Here is a 17901-nt window from a genome sequence, read left to right on the forward strand (position 1 = left end):
GGACTATACATGCTCTCTGCCAATCCCTAGGTACCTTTCCCTGTTTAATACATTTATTAAACAAAAGTACCAACCACTCCAACACTATATCCCCCCCTGCTTTTAACATTTCTGTAATGATCCCATCAGTTCCAGCTGCTTTACCCCCTTTCATTCTACATAATGCCTCACGTACCTCCCTCACACTTACATTCTGCTCTTCTTCACTCCTAAAAGATGGTATACCTCCCTGACCCGTGCATGAAATTATCGCCTCCCTTTCTTCCTCCACATTTAAAAGCTCTTCAAAATATTCTCGCCATCTACCTAATACCTCCCTCTCCCCATCTACTAACTCCCCTACTCTGTTTTTAACTGACAAATCCATACTTTCCCTAGGCTTTCTTAACTTGTTTAACTCACTCCAAAATTTTTTCTTATTTTCATTAAAATTTCTTGACAGTACCTCTCCCACTCTATCATCTGCTCTCCTTTTGCACTCTCTCATCACTCTCTTCACCTTTCTTTTACTCTCCATATACTCTACTCTTCTTATAACACTTCTGCTTTGTAAAAACCTCTCATAAGCTAACTTTTTCTCTTTTAAAGCACCCTTTACTTCATCATTCCACCAATCACTCCTCTTTCCTCCTGCCCCCACCCTCCTATAACCACAAACTTCTGCCCCACATTCTAATACGTACTGCATTTTTAAAACTATTCCAACCCTCTTCAACCCCCCCACTACTCATCTTTGCACTAGCCCACCTTTCTGCCAATAGTCGTTTATATCTCACCCGAACTTCCTCCTCCCTTAGTTTATACACTTTCACCTCCCTCTTACTTGTTGTTGCCACCTTCCTCTTTTCCCATCTACCTCTTACTCTAACTGTAGCTACAACTAAATAATGATCCGATATATCAGTTGCCCCTCTATAAACATGTACATCCTGGAGCCTACCCATCAACCTTTTATCCACCAATACATAATCTAACAAACTACTTTCATAACGTGCTACATCATACCTTGTATATTTATTTATCCTCTTTTTCATAAAATATGTATTACTTATTACCAAATCTCTTTCTACACATAGCTCAATTAAAGGCTCCCCATTTACATTTACCCCTGGCACCCAAAATTTACCTACTACTCCCTCCATAACATTTTTACCCACTTTAGCATTGAAATCCCCAACCACCATTACTCTCACACTTGATTCAAAACTTCCCATGCATTCACCCAACATTTCCCAAAATCTCTCTCTCTCCTCTACACTTCTCTCTTCTCCAGGTGCATACACGCTTACTATAACCCACTTTTCACATCCAATCTTTATTTTACTCCACATAATCCTTGAATTAATACATTTATAGTCCCTCTTTTCCTGCCATAGCTTATCCTTCAACATTATTGCTACTCCTTCTTTAGCTCTAACTTTATCTGAAACCCCTGACCTAATCCCATTTATTCCTCTCCATTGAAACTTCTCCCACCCCTTTCAGCTTTGTTTCACTTAAAGCCAGGACATCCAGCTTCTTCTCATTCATAACATCCACAATCATCTCTTATCATTTGCACAACATCCACGCACATTCAGACTTCCCACTTTGACAATTTTCTTCTTCTTATTCTTTTTAGTAATCTTTACAGGAAAAGGGGTTACTAGCCCATTGTTCCCGGCATTTTAGTTGACTTTTAGAACACGCATGGCTTACGGAGGAAAGATTCTTATTCCACTTCCCCATGGATATAAAAGGAAAAGTAATAAGACCAAGAACTATTAAGATAAAATCAAAGAAAACTCAGATGAGTGTGTATAAATAAACATGTACATGTATGTGTAGTATGACTTAAGTGTAAGTAGAAGTAGCAAGACATACCTGTAATCTTGCATATTTATAAGACAGACAAAAGACACCAGCAATCCTACCATCATTTAAAACAATTACAGGCTTTCGTTTTACACTCACTTGGCAGGATGGTAGTACCTCCCTGGGTGGTTGCTGTCTACCAACCTACTACCTATAAAAAAATTTTCTTATTTTCATTAAAATTTCTTGACAGTGCTTCTCCCACTCTATCATCTGCTCTCCTTTTGCACTCTCTCATCACTCTCTTCACCTTTCTTTTACTCTCCATATACTCTACTTTTCTTATAACACTTCTGCTTTGTAAATACCTCTCATAAGCTACCTTTTTCTTTTATCACACCCTTTACTTCATCATTCCACCAATCACTCCTCTTTCCTCCTGCACCCACCCTCCTATAACCACAAACTTCTGCCCCACATTCTAATACTGCATTTTTAAAACTACTGCAACCCTCTTCAACCCCCCTACTACTCATACCTGCACCAGCCCACCTTTCTGCCAATAGTTGCTTATATTTCACCCGAACTTCCTCCTCACTTAGTTTATACACTTTCACCTCCCTCTTACTTGTTGTTGCCATTTTCCTCTTATCCCATCTACCTCTTATTCTAACTGTAGCTACAACTAGATAATGATCCGATATATCAGTTGCCCCTCTATAAATGTGTACATCCTGGAGCCTACCCATCAACCTTTTATCCACCAATACATAATCTAACAAACTACTTTCATTACGTGCTATATCATACCTTGTATATTTATTTATTAAACAAAAATACCAACCGCTCCAACACTATATCTTCCCCTCTTTTAACATTTCTGTCATGATCCCATCAGTTCCAGCTGCTTTACCCACCTTTCATTCTACGTAATGCCTCACGCACCTCCCTCACACTCACATCCTGCTCTTCTTCACTCCTAAAAGATGTTATACTTCTCTGGCCAGTGCATGAAATTACTGTCTCCATTTCTTCATGAACATTTAAAAGTTCCTCAAAATATTAATTGAATTCAATTTTGGTGGCTTGCAGTCGAGTGGTAGCACTTTCAGTGTGTTGAGATATAAGAAGTCTCCTTAAACTGGCCTGGGCTTTGATATAAGCTGAGGTGAGTTAAAAGTTCTTAGACTGTAAATGCACTAGTGCAATAATGAGTGGAAGAACAAGAAAATCAAAACTGAAATGTAGGATAAAGTACAGTCTCTCCTCACTTAATGACAGAGTTCCATTCCTAGGACTACATCGGTAAAGGAATTTGTTGCTAAACAAGGAGCATACTATAATGATAGTGGGTTTGTGTCAACCATCTTTGATACTATTTTAACATCACCTTTGCACCATTTATAACATTTTAATATATTTTTAAATGTTTATACAGCAGTGTACTGTATATTGTAACAAACAGAATAGAGGAAATCAGCTCTAATATACATTATTTAGGTGTGAATACTGGTCAGAGAGCCTGTCGTAAGTCCGAGTCACTGGTAAACGAGTACATCATTAAGCGAGGAGAGGCTGTATTGTACACTAGTAAGCCTAAGCAGAGAGCAGTGTCTACATGTATACCCACATGGAGGTGTGTCAACATATATACCAATATGGAGGGGTGTCAACATGTATACACACACATGGAGGGGTGTCAACATGTATACCCACATGGAGGGGTGTCAACATGTATACCCACATGGAGGGGTGTCAACATATATACCCACATGGAGGGGTGTCAACATATATACCCACATGGAGGGGTGTCAACATGTATACACACAGAGGGGTGTCAACATGTATACCCACATGGAGGAGTGTCAACATGTATACACACATGGAGGGGTATCAACATATATACACACATGGAGGGGTGTCAACAAGTATACACACACATGGAGGGGTATCAACATGTATACCCACATGGAGGGGTGGACACTGACAATTTAAACAAGTTACCATTATGGTTAATGGAAGTTATGGTAGTGTGATGAATGCAGAGGACAGCCCATGGCAGATCAATACTAAAGCTAAAACATCATTTTACACAATATTCATATACAAAAATTATTTACATCATTTTAGTCATTCTTATATGAAAAAATCTATAAATTTTAGTTTTTACCTGAGGAAAATAGTGGAGGAGAGAAATACTTTCGAAGCCTATGACCTCTCCTTGTCTGTTGGCAACGGGAAGGACCACACGAGATTCATCGTTTGTTACTCTTGCACCAAATTTCTTCAGGGTATGAATGCTCACGTTCTGTAAACAAGACATTGTAAAATATGGAATGCAGTATGTGAAACATGAAATAATCAGATTTAATATAAAAAATGTATGAGCAATACAAAGTTTAAACTGAAAACTTTCGCTGTTTTGTGTACATCCAAACAATGAGGTAACAGATACCAGCCCCAAAAATTTACATGAAATGTTCATCCTCACTCAGCATACACTACACTGTACAGTACATATAATTTTTTTATTATTTTTTATTATCACACTGGCTGATTCCCACCAAGGCAGGGTGGCCCGAAAAAGAAAAACTTTCACCATCATTCACTCCATCACTGCCTTGACAGAAGGGTGATTCACACTACAGTTTTTAAACTGCAACATTAACACCCCTCCTTCAGAGTGCAGGCACTGTACTTCCCATCTCCAGGACTCAAGTCCGGCCTGCCGGTTTCCCTGAATCCCTTCATAAATGTTACTTTGCTCACACTCCAACAGCACGTCAAATATTAAAAACCATTTGTCTCCATTCACTCCTATCAAACATGCTCACACATGCCTGCTGGAAGTCCAAGCCCCTCACACACAAAACCTCCTTTACCCCCTCCCTCCAACCTTTCCTAGGCTGACCCCTACCCCGCCTTCCTTCCACTACAGACTGATAAACTCTTGAAGTCATTCTGTTTCGCTCCATTCTCTCTACATGTCCGAACCACCTCAACAACCCTTCCTCAGCCCTCTGGACAACAGTTTTGGTAATCCTGCACCTCCTCCTAACTTCCAAACTACGAATTCTCTGCATTATATATATATATTTTTTTTGTTCAACAAGTCGGCCGTCTCCCACCGAGGCAGGGTGACCCAAAAAAGAAAGAAAATCCCCAAAAAAGAAAATACTTTCATCATCATTCAACACTTTCACCACACTCACACATTATCACTGCTTTTGCAGAGGTGCTCAGAATACAACAGTTTAGAAGCATATACGTATAAAGATACACAACATATCCCTCCAAACTGCCAATGTCCCAAACCCCTCCTTTAAAGTGCAGGCATTGTACTTCCCATTTCCAGGACTCAAGTCCGACTATACGAAAATAACCGGTATCCCTGAATCCCTTCACTAAATATTACCCTGCTCACACTCCAACAGATCGTCAGGTCCCAAGTATCATTCGTCTCCATTCACTCCTATCTAACACGCTCATGCACGCTTGCTGGAAGTCCAAGCCCCTCGCCCACAAAACCTCCTTTACCCCCTCTTTCCAACCCTTTCGAGGACGACCCCTACCCCTCCTTCCTTCCCCTATAGATTTATATGCTTTCCATGTCATTCTACTTTGATCCATTCTCTCTAAATGACCAAACCACCTCAACAACCCCTCTTCTGCCCTCTGACTAATACTTTTATTAGCTCCACACCTTCTCCTAATTTCCACACTCTGAATTTTCTGCATAATATTTACACCACACATTGCCCTTAGACAGGACATCTCCACTGCCTCCAACCGTCTCTTCGCTGCTGCATTTACCACCCAAGCTTCACACCCATATAAGAGTGTTGGTACTACTATACTTTCATACATTCCCTTCTTTGCCTCCATAGATAATGTTTTTTGACTCCACATATACCTCAACGCACCACTCACCTTTTTTCCCTCATCAATTCTATGATTAACCTCATCCTTCATAAATCCATCCGCCGACACGTCAACTCCCAAGTATCTGAAAACATTCACTTCTTCCATACTCCTCCCCAATTTGATATCCAATTTTTCTTTATCTAAATCATTTGATACCCTCATCACCTTACTCTTTTCTATGTTCACTTTCAACTTTCTACCTTTACACACATTCTCAAACTCATCCACTAACCTTTGCAATTTTTCTTTAGAATCTCCCACAAGCACAGTATCATCAGCAAAAAGTAACTGTGTCAATTCCCATTTTGAATTTGATTCCCCATAATTTAATCCCACCCCTCTCCCAAACACCCTAGCATTTACTTCTTTTACAACCCCATCTATAAATATATTAAACCACCATGGTGACATTACACATCTCTGTCTAAGACCTACTTTTACCGGGAAGTAATCTCCCTCTCTTCTACACACCCTAACCTGAGCCTCACTATCCTCATAAAAGCTCTTTACAGCATTTAGTAACTTACCACCTATTCCATATACTTGCAACATCTGCCACATTGCTCCTCTATCCACTCTATCATATGCCTTTTCTAAATCCATAAATGCAATAAAAACTTTCCTACCTTTATCTAAATACTGTTCACATATATGCTTAAATGTAAACACTTGATCTACACATCCCCTACCCACTCTGAAGCCTCCTTGCTCATCCGCAATCCTACATTCTGTCTTACCTCTAATTCTTTCAATTATAACCCTACCGTATACTTTTCCTGGTATACTCAGTAAACTTATTCCTCTATAATTTTTACAATCTCTTTTATTCCCTTTCCCTTTATATAAAGGGACTACACATGCTCTCTGCCAATCCCTAGGTACCTTCCCCTCTTTCATACATTTATTAAACAAAAGTACCAACCACTCCAACACTATATCCCCCCCTGCTTTTAACATTTCTGTCATGATCCCATCAGTTCCAGCTGCTTTACCCCCTTTCATTCTACGTAATGCCTCACGTACCTCCACCACACTTACATTCTGCTCTTCTTCACTCCTAAGAGATGGTATACCTCCCTGGCCAGTGCATGAAATTACCGCCTCCCTTTCTTCCTCAACATTTAAAAGTTCCTCAAAATATTCTCGCCATCTACCTAATACCTCCCTCTCCCCATCTACTAACTCCCCTACTCTGTTTTTAACTGACAAATCCATACTTTCCCTAGGCTTTCTTAACTTGTTTAACTCACTCCAAAATTTTCTCTTATTTTCATTAAAATTTCTTGACAGTGCCTCTCCCACTCTATCATCTGCTCTCCTTTTGCACTCTCTCACCACTCTCTTCACCTTTCTTTTACTCTCCATATACTCTGCTCTTCTTATAACACTTCTGCTTTGTAAAAACCTCTCATAAGCTACCTTTTTCTCTTTTATCACACCCTTTACTTCATCATTCCACCAATCACTTCTTCCCTCCTGCCCCCACCCTCCTATAACCACAAACTTCTGCCCCACATTCTAATACTGCATTTTTAAAACTATTCCAACCCTCTTCAACCCCCCCACTACTCATCTTTGCACTAGCCCACCTTTCTGCCAATAGTCGCTTATATCTCGCCCGAACATCCTCCTCCCTTAGTTTATACACTTTCACCTCCCTCTTACTTGTTGTTGCCACCTTCCTCTTTTCCCATCTACCTCTTACTCTAACTGTAGCTACAACTAAATAATGATCCGATATATCAGTTGCCCCTCTATAAACATGTACATCCTGGACCCTACCCATCAACCTTTTATCCACCAATACATAATCTAACAAACTACTTTCATTACGTGCTACATCATACCCTGTATATTTATTTATCCTCTTTTTCATAAAATATGTATTACTTATTACCAAATTTCTTTCTACACATAGCTCAATTAAAGGCTCCCCATTATATATAATATATTATATATATATATATATATATATATATATATATATATATATATATATATATATATATATATATATATATATATATATATATTATATATATATTATATATATATTATATATATATATATATATATTATATATATATATATATATATATATATATATTATATATATATTATATATATATATATATATATATATATATATATATATATATATATATTATATAATATATTATATATTTTTTTTTTTTTTTTTTCAAAAAGTTGGTCGTCTCCCACCGAGGTAGGGTGACCCAAAAAAGAAAGAAAATCCCCAAAAAAGAAAATACTTTCATCATCATTCAACACTTTCACCACACTCACACATTATCACTGCTTTTGCAGAGGTGCTCAGAATACAACAGTTTAGAAGCATATACGTATAAAGATACACAACATATCCCTCCAAACTGCCAATATCCCAAAACCCCTCCTTTAAAGTGCAGGCATTGTACTTCCCATTTCCAGGACTCAAGTCCGACTATAAGAAAATAACCGGTTTCCCTGAATCCCTTCACTAAATATTACCCTGCTCACACTCCAACAGATCGTCAGGTCCCAAGTATCATTCGTCTCCATTCACTCCTATCTAACACGCTCATGCACGCTTGCTGGAAGTCCAAGCCCCTCGCCCACAAAACCTCCTTTACCCCCTCTTTCCAACCCTTTCGAGGACGACCCCTACCCCTCTTTCCTTCCCCTATAGATTTATATGCTTTCCATGTCATTCTACTTTGATCCATTCTCTCTAAATGACCAAACCACCTCAACAACCCCTCTTCTGCCCTCTGACTAATGCTTTTATTAACTCCACACCTTCTCCTAATTTCCACACTCCGAATTTTCTGCATAATATTTACACCACACATTGCCCTTAGACAGGACATCTCCACTGCCTCCAACCATCTCCTCGCTGCTGCATTTACCACCCAAGCTTCACATCCATATAAGAGTGTTGGCACTACTATACTTTCATACATTCCCTTCTTTGCCTCCATAGAAAACGTTTTTTGACTCCACATATACCTCAACGCACCACTCACCTTTTTTCCCTCATCAATTCTATGATTAACCTCATCCTTCATAAATCCATCCGCCGACACGTCAACTCCCAAGTATCTGAAAACATTCACTTCTTCCATACTCCTCCTCCCCAATTTGATATCCAATTTTTCTTTATCTAAATCATTTGATACCCTCATCACCTTACTCTTTTCTATGTTCACTTTCAACTTTCTACCTTTACACACATTCTCAAACTCATCCACTAACCTTTGCAATTTTTCTTTAGAATCTCCCATAAGCACAGCATCATCAGCAAAAAGTAACTGTGTCAATTCCCATTTTGAATTTGATTCCCCATAATTTAATCCCACCCCTCTCCCGAACACCCTAGCATTTACTTCTTTTACAACCCCATCTATAAATATATTAAACAACCATGGTGACATTACACATCCCTGTCTAAGACCTACTTTTACCGGGAAGTAGTCTCCCTCTCTTCTACACACCCTAACCTGAGCCTCACTATCCTCATAAAAGCTCTTTACAGCATTTAGTAACTTACCACCTATTCCATAAACTTGCAACATCTGCCACATTGCTCCTCTATCCACTCTATCATATGCCTTTTCTAAATCCATAAATGCAATAAAAACTTCCCTACCTTTATCTAAATACTGTTCACATATATGCTTCAATGTAAACACTTGATCTACACATCCCCTACCCACTCTGAAGCCTCCTTGCTCATCCGCAATTCTACATTCTGTCTTACCTCTAATTCTTTCAATTATAACTCTACCATATACTTTTCCTGGTATACTCAGTAAACTTATTCCTCTATAATTTTTACAATCTCTTTTGTCCCCTTTCCCTTTATATAAAGGAACTATACACGCTCTCCGCCAATCCCTAGGTACCTTCCCCTCTTTCATACATTTATTAAACAAAAGTACCAACCACTCCAACACTATATCCCCCCCTGCTTTTAACATTTCTGTCATGATCCCATCAGTTCCAGCTGCTTTACCCCCTTTCATTCTACGTAATGCCTCACGTATCTCCACCACACTTACATTCTGCTCTTCTTCACTCCTAAAAGATGGTATACCTCCCTGGCCAGTGCATGAAATTACCGCCTCCCTTTCTTCCTCAACATTTAAAAGTTCCTCAAAATATTCTCGCCATCTACCTAATACCTCCCTCTCCCCATCTACTAACTCCCCTACTCTGTTTTTAACGGACAAATCCATACTTTCCCTAGGCTTTCTTAACTTGTTTAACTCACTCCAAAATTTTTTCTTATTTTCATTAAAATTTCTTGACAGTGCCTCTCCCACTCTTTCATCTGCTCTCCTTTTGCACTCTCTCACCACTCTCTTCACCTTTCTTTTACTCTCCATATACTCTGCTCTTCTTATAACACTTCTGCTTTGTAAAAACCTCTCGTAAGCTACCTTTTTCTCTTTTATCACACCCTTTACTTCATCATTCCACCAATCACTCCTCTTTCCTCCTGCCCCCACCCTCCTATAACCACAAACTTCTGCCCCACATTCTAATACTGCATTTTTAAAACTATTCCAACCCTCTTCAACCCCCCCACTACTCATCTTTGCACTAGCCCACCTTTCTGCCAATAGTCGCTTATATCTCGCCCGAACTTCCTCCTCCCTTAGTTTATACACTTTCACCTCCCTCTTACTTGTTGTTGCCACCTTCCTCTTTTCCCATCTACCTCTTACTCTAACTGTAGCTACAACTAAATAATGATCTGATATATCAGTTGCCCCTCTATAAACATGTACATCCTGGAGCCTACCCATCAACCTTTTATCCACCAATACATAATCTAACAAACTACTTTCATTACGTGCTACATCATACCTTGTATATTTATTTATCCTCTTTTTCATAAAATATGTATTACTTATTACCAAATTTCTTTCTACACAAAGCTCAATTAAAGGCTCCCCATTTACATTTACCCCTGGCACCCCAAATTTACCTACTACTCCCTCCATAACATTTTTACCCACTTTAGCATTGAAATCCCCAACCACCATTACTCTCACACTTGATTCAAAACTCCCCACGCATTCACTCAACATTTCCCAGAATCTCTCTCTCTCCTCTACACTTCTCTCTTCTCCAGGTGCATACACGCTTACTATAACCCACTTTTCACATCCAATCTTTATTTTACTCCACATAATCCTTGAATTTATGCATTTGTAGTCCCTCTTTTCCTGCCATAGCTTATCCTTCAACATTATTGCTACTCCTTCTTTAGCTCTAACTCTATTTGAAACCCCTGACCTAATCCCATTTATTCCTCTCCATTGAAACTCTCCCACCCCCTTCAGCTTTGTTTCACTTAAAGCCAGGACATCCAGTTTCTTCTCATTCATAACATCCACAATCATCTCTTTCTTATCATTTGCACAACATCCACGCACATTCAGACTTCCCACTTTGACAATTTTCTTCTTCTTATTCTTTTTAGTAATCTTTACAGGAAAAGGGGTTACCAGCCCATTGTTCCCGGCATTTTAGTTGACTTTTACAACACGCATGGCTTACGGAGGAAAGATTCTTATTCCACTTCCCCACGGATATAAAAGGAAAAGTAATAAGACCAAGAACTATTAAGATAAAATCAAAGAAAACTCAGATGAGTGTGTATAAATAAACATGTACATGTATGTGCAGTGTGACCCACGTGCAAGTAGAAGTAGCAAGACATACCTGTAATCTTGCATATTTATGAGACAGACAAAAGACACCAGCAATCCTACCATCATGTAAAACAATTACAGGCTTTCGTTTTACACTCACTAGGCAGGACGGTAGTACCTCCCTGGGTGGTTGCTGTCTACCAACCTACTACCTATAATTATATATATATATATATACCTATATTATACCTATATTATATATATATATATATATATATATATATATATATATATATATATATATATATATATATATATATATATATATATATATATATATATATATATATATATATATATAGTGGAAAAGAATCTTTCCTCCGTAAGCCATGCGTGTCGTATGAGGCGACTAAAATATATAACCCCTTCTCCTGTATATTACTATATACTGGGTTGCTTAAATGTGCGTGGATAGTGCGGATGACAAGAAACAGATGATATATATATATATATTAATATATATCTGGATACAGTAGTTTGTTGGATTATGTATTGGTAGATAAAAGACTGTTGAGTAGACTTCAGGATGTACATGTTTATAGAGGGGCCACAGATATATCAGATCACTTTCTAGTTGTAGCTACACTGAGAGTAAAAGGTAGATGGGATACAAGGAGAATAGAAGCATCAGGGAAGAGAGAGGTGAAGGTTTATAAACTAAAAGAGGAGGCAGTTAGGGTAAGATATAAACAGCTATTGGAGGATAGATGGGCTAATGAGAGCATAGGCAATGGGGTCGAAGAGGTATGGGGTAGGTTTAAAAATGTAGTGTTAGAGTGTTCAGCAGAAGTTTGTGGTTACAGGAAAGTGGGTGCAGGAGGGAAGAGGAGCGATTGGTGGAATGATGATGTAAAGAGAGTAGTAAGGGAGAAAAAGTTAGCATATGAGAAGTTTTTACAAAGTAGAAGTGATGCAAGGAGGGAAGAGTATATGGAGAAAAAGAGAGAAGTTAAGAGAGTGGTGAAGCAATGTAAAAAGAGAGCAAATGAGAGAGTGGGTGAGATGTTATCAACAAATTTCGTTGAAAATAAGAAAAAGTTTTGGAGTGAGATTAACAAGTTAAGAAAGCCTAGAGAACAAATGGATTTGTCAGTTAAAAATAGGAGAGGAGAGTTATTAAATGGAGAGTTAGAGGTATTGGGAAGATGGAAGGAATATTTTGAGGAATTGTTAAATGTTGATGAAGATAGGGAAGCTGTGATTTCGTGTATAGGGCAAGGAGGAATAACATCTTGTAGGAGTGAGGAAGAGCCAGTTGTGAGTGTGGGGAAAGTTCGTGAGGCAGTAGGTAAAATGAAAGGGGGTAAAGCAGCTGGGATTGATGAGATAAAGATAGAAATGTTAAAAGCAGGTGGGGATATAGTTTTGGAGTGGTTGGTGCTATTATTTAATAAATGTATGGAAGAGGGTGAGGTACCTAGGGATTGGCAGAGAGCATGCATAGTTCCTTTGTATAAAGGCATAGGGGACAAAAGAAAGTGCAAAAATTATAGGGGGATAAGTCTGTTGAGTATACCTGGTAAAGTGTATGGTAGAGTTATTACTGAAAGAATTAAGAATAAGATGGAGAATAGGATAGCAGATGAACAAGGAGGCTTTAGGAAAGGTAGGGGGTGTGTGGACCAGGTGTTTACAGTGAAACATATAAGTGAACAGTATTTAGATAAGGCTAAAGAGGTTTTTGTGGCATTTATGGATTTGGAAAAGGCGTATGACAGGGCGGATAGGGAGGCAATGTGGCAGATGTTGCAGGTGTATGGTATAGGAGGTAGGTTACTGAAAGCAGTGAAGAGTTTTTACGAGGATAGTGAGGCTCAAGTCAGAGTATATAGGAAAGAGGGAGATTATTTCCCAGTAAAAGTAGGCCTTAGGCAAGGGTGTGTGATGTCACCGTGGTTGTTTAATATATTTATAAATGGGGTTGTAAGAGAAGTATATGCGAGGGTCTTGGCAAGAGGCGTGGAGTTAAAAGATAAAGAATCACACATAAAGTGGGAGTTGTCACAGTTGCTCTTTGCTGATGACACTGTGCTCTTGGGAGATTCTGAAGAGAAGTTGCAGAGGTTGATGGATGAATTTGGTGGGGGAAAAGGGTGAGCGGTGCACTTAGTAGTCTGTGGAGACAAAGAACTTTGTCCTTGGAGGCAAAGAGGGTAATGTATGAGAGTATAGTTTTACCAATGCTCTTATATGGGTGTGAAGTATGGGTGATGAATGTTGCAGCGAGGAGAAGGCTGGAGGCAGTGGAGATGTCATGTCTGAGGGCAATGTGTGGTGTGAATATAATGCAGGGAATTCGTAGTTTGGAAGTTAGGAGGAGGTGCGGGATTGCCAAAACTGTTGTCCAGAGGGCTGAGGAAGGGTTGTTGAGGTGGTTTGGACATGAACTTCCAGCGGGCATGCATGAGCGTGTTTGATAGAAGTGAATGGAGACAAATGGTTTTTAATACTTGACGTGCTGTTGTAGTGTGAGCAAAGTAACATTTATGAAGGGATTCAGGGAAACCGGCAGGCCGGACTCGAGTCCTGGAGATGGGAAGTACAGTGCCTGCACTCTGAAGGAGGGGTGTTAATGTTGCAGTTTAAAAACTGAAGTGTAAAACACCCTTCTAGCAAGACAGTGACGGAGTGAATGATGGTGAAAGTTTTTCTTTTTCGGGCCACCCTGCATTGGTGGGAATCGGCCAGTGTGTTAATAAAATAAAAATAAATAAATGAAAAGCGCCGTATTTGTGAAGTGCCCTAAAGCGAAGCACCTTAAAGCAAGGTACACCTGTGTTATGTACCTCAAACATCTTTGTTCACTCTCTAATCTCTCTCTCTACCTACCTTGAGTGGAGAGTCTTGCAAGAGGTTTTTCTACTTCTGATTTCACCACAGAGTTTAGTCTTACCTTGAGTGGAGAGTTTTGTAAGAGGTTTTCCCCTATGTCGGTAATGGAAAGTGTTGTTGCCATGTAAGCCTTCAGCTGCTCCATGGAAAGACAATCCTCTCGTGAATTCAAGAGATGCACCAGGTCTTCCCAGGGGCCGTCTCTATTGCACAAGGGACACACAAAGTACCCTGTCAACATTAAAGCTCATCATAGAAAATAAAAAACTAGAATTTTGTGAAAAAATGCTACTTCCTCTCATATAGGAAGTTTCTGTAAATATCACAGGTTCAAACTCACTCACTCACTCTCTTTCAGCAAACAAAACACTATAAAAACTCCAGTACTTCACCTCAAACTTGTGTACAATGGCAGGTTTCTACTAATATACACTATCCAATAGTAAACCACCACTGGAATACAACAAAGTTTCATTTAGACTCCATGATGAGGCCTCAATAAGGAATTTCACAGCAGACCTAGAGACTGTTGACTGGCCTACAGAATTCTCCAATGCCAATGGTATTGACGATTGGCCAGACATTTTTCTTAACAAAATACTTAGACTATACAACAAACATTATCCTATAAAAACGAAACAGATCACGAATAAACGGCTCGGTTGCCCATGGCTAACCAGCAGCATTCTGAAATCCATTGATAAGAAACACCAATATGAAAAGCAATATAGACAGGGCTTAATACACAAAGATATTCTTAAACAATATTCAACAATTCTCACCAAATTAATAAAGAAAGCCAAACAACTGTACTACTCCAGCAGATTCACTGACACAAGAGGAGATATAAAAAAGACCTGGAAAACACTTTCCCAGATTCTGGGGACCCACAAACTGAAAAAAAACACGAATATTGTCCTAACTAAACCTCATGAAACACCACTGCATCCCACTGATACAACTAACAAGATAAACGACTTCTTCTCAAACATAGGATCTAATCTCGCCAGTAAAATCCCACGTACCAATGCCCATGCCGGGGACTACCTAGAAGGAAATTTCCCAAATTCCTTCTATCTTGTACCAACTGAGCCCACAGAAGTCACCGCGATCATAAAGTCACTTAAAAATAACTCGGGGAATCTGTCTCACATCCCACCATTATTGTACAAGCGAGCGGCCCATGTCCTTTCGCATGCTATTACATTACTTTTTAACAAGTCACTAGAAACTAGCACTTTTCCGACACTACTCAAGACAGCAAGGGTTACACCAATACATAAAGGTGGTGACCCTACAGACGTAAACAACTTACCATTGCTATCCAAAATCTTTGAGAAACTCATGCACAGGAGACTATATTCATTTATAATGTCACAAAACATACTTAACCCCTGCCAATTTGGATTCAGGAAAAATAAAAGCACTAATGATGCAATTATAAAAATGCTAGACCTGCTTTACACAGCATTGGAAAATAAGGAATATCCGCTAGGAATTTTTGACCTAAGAAAAGCGTTTGACACAGTAGACCACGGCATCCTACTCCACAAACTTGACCACTATGGTATAAGAGGCCATGCGCTTGCATATTTCAAATCCTACCTTTCTAATAGGTATCAGTGTGTCACCATTAAAGACACAGCCTCATCAATACAGCCACTTGATACTGGAGTTCCGCAGGGAAGTGTCCTTGGACCCCTGCTCTTCCTCATTTACATCAATGATCTCCCAAACTTATCCCAACACCTGAAACCCATTCTCTTTGCTGACAACACAACTTATGTCATCTCCCACCCTAATCTTGCCACCCTCGACACCATTGTTAACGAGGAGCTGCTCAAAATATCGACTTGGATGACAGCCAATAAAATTACACTTAACACTGACAAAACCTACTATATTATGTTTGGTAGCAGAGCAGGTGTTGTGCAACTTAACATTAAGATCGACAACACTCTAATTGCCAGACATAATGAGGGCAAATTCCTTGGCCTATACCTCGACAACAACCTAAATTTCAGCACCCATATCCAACACATAACAAAAAAAAAGTATCCAAAACGGTGGGGATCCTCTCCAAGATACGATACTACGTGCCGCAAACTGCCCTTCTTACACTATACCATTCACTTATATATCCATACCTCACCTATGCTATCTGTGCTTGGGGTTCAACTGCAGCAACACACTTAAAGCCAATAATAACCCAACAAAAAGCCGCAGTAAGAATAATCACTAAATCCCATCCCTGGCAACACACACCCCCACTCTTCATAGATCTAAACTTACTCCCTGTTCAGAACATCCACACTTACTACTGTGCAATCTATATCTACAGGACCTTAAATTCCGATATTAACCTTGACTAAAATGCTTTCTTGATAGTTGTGACAGGATCCACAGGCATAACACCAGACACAAACATCTTTATGACATTCCCCGTGTCTGACTAAACCTTTGCAAAAATTCAATGTACAGTGGACTCCCGCTTAACGATCACCTCCCAATGCGACCAATTATGTAAGTGTATTTATGCAAGTGCGATTGTACGTGTGTGTTTGGGGGTCTGAAATGGACTAATCTACTTCACAATATTCCTTATGGGAACAAATTCGGTCAGTACTGGCACCTGAACATACTTCTGGAATGAAAAAATATCGTTAACCGGGGGTCCACTGTACAGTGGAACCTCAAAAACCGAACTGCTCCCAACACGACCAATTATGTAAGTGTATTTTTGTAAGTGTTTTTATAAGTGTATTTTTGAGGGTCTGAAATGGACTAATCAAATTTACATTATTCCTGATGGGAATAAATTCATTTGGTAAAGGCACTCGAACAGCCTTCTGGACTGAAGAAAGTTCGATATTTGAGGTTCCACTGTATTTCAAAGGACCTAAAATCTGGAACACCCTACCTGAAAACTCTAGAACTGCAGACACATTCATCACTTTCAAAACTACAGTTAGAAAACATCTTATCTCCCTGATACACCCTGACAACTAACTACATGATAACCACCTGGTGGTTCACAATTACACTCACTCACCCACTGACTATAAACACAGAAATACTACTCTTACTCTTAAAATAATGAATCCTAACTAGTCATAAGTTTGCCTATGATACTCCAATATAGACACTTTGTATTGTGCCAAAACAAAAGCATTCACATTGCTAAACTCACAAATTATAATGTAGTCACTTAGCCTTGACCCTTTGACTGTCGCGGCCGTATATATACGTCTTACGAGGTACAGTGTTTGATGTATATATACTCATAAATTCTAGCGGCTTCAAATCAAGCAGGAGAAAGCTGGTAGGCCCACATGTGAGAGAATGGGTCTGTGTGGTCAGTGTGCACCATATAAAAAAAATCCTGGAGCACGCAGTGCATAATGAGAAAAAAAAACTCCGACCGTTTTTTTTAATTAAAATGCCGACTTTGTGGTCTATTTTCGTATAGTATTTATGGTTGTATTCTCGTTTTCTTGGTCTCAGTTGATAGAATGGAAAACATATTATAGAAATAGAGGTGATTTTGATTGATTTTGCTATAAAAAGAACCTAGAAATGGAGCTCAAAGTAGGGGAAATGTTTGATTTTTGCCAATGTTCAAAAGTAA

The 17901-nt window shown here is 39.1% G+C and overlaps 1 protein-coding gene across 3 annotated transcripts in view; it reads right to left on the bottom strand.

Annotated features, from left to right (window-relative positions):
* Positions 1-17901, bottom strand: part of mtDNA-helicase (mitochondrial DNA helicase) — a gene marked incomplete at its 3' end in the record, with an annotated part of 132972 nt that overhangs the window by 79439 nt on the left and 35632 nt on the right. For all 3 annotated transcript variants that reach the window (XM_070085966.1, XM_070085967.1, XM_070085965.1), the window contains 2 exon segments: positions 3965-4102; positions 14335-14504. In XM_070085966.1, coding sequence (XP_069942067.1) covers positions 3965-4102; positions 14335-14504 — 308 coding nt within the window.

This window comes from Cherax quadricarinatus, chromosome 17, assembly GCF_038502225.1.
Source record: "Cherax quadricarinatus isolate ZL_2023a chromosome 17, ASM3850222v1, whole genome shotgun sequence".
Lineage (NCBI taxonomy): Eukaryota > Metazoa > Arthropoda > Malacostraca > Decapoda > Parastacidae > Cherax > Cherax quadricarinatus.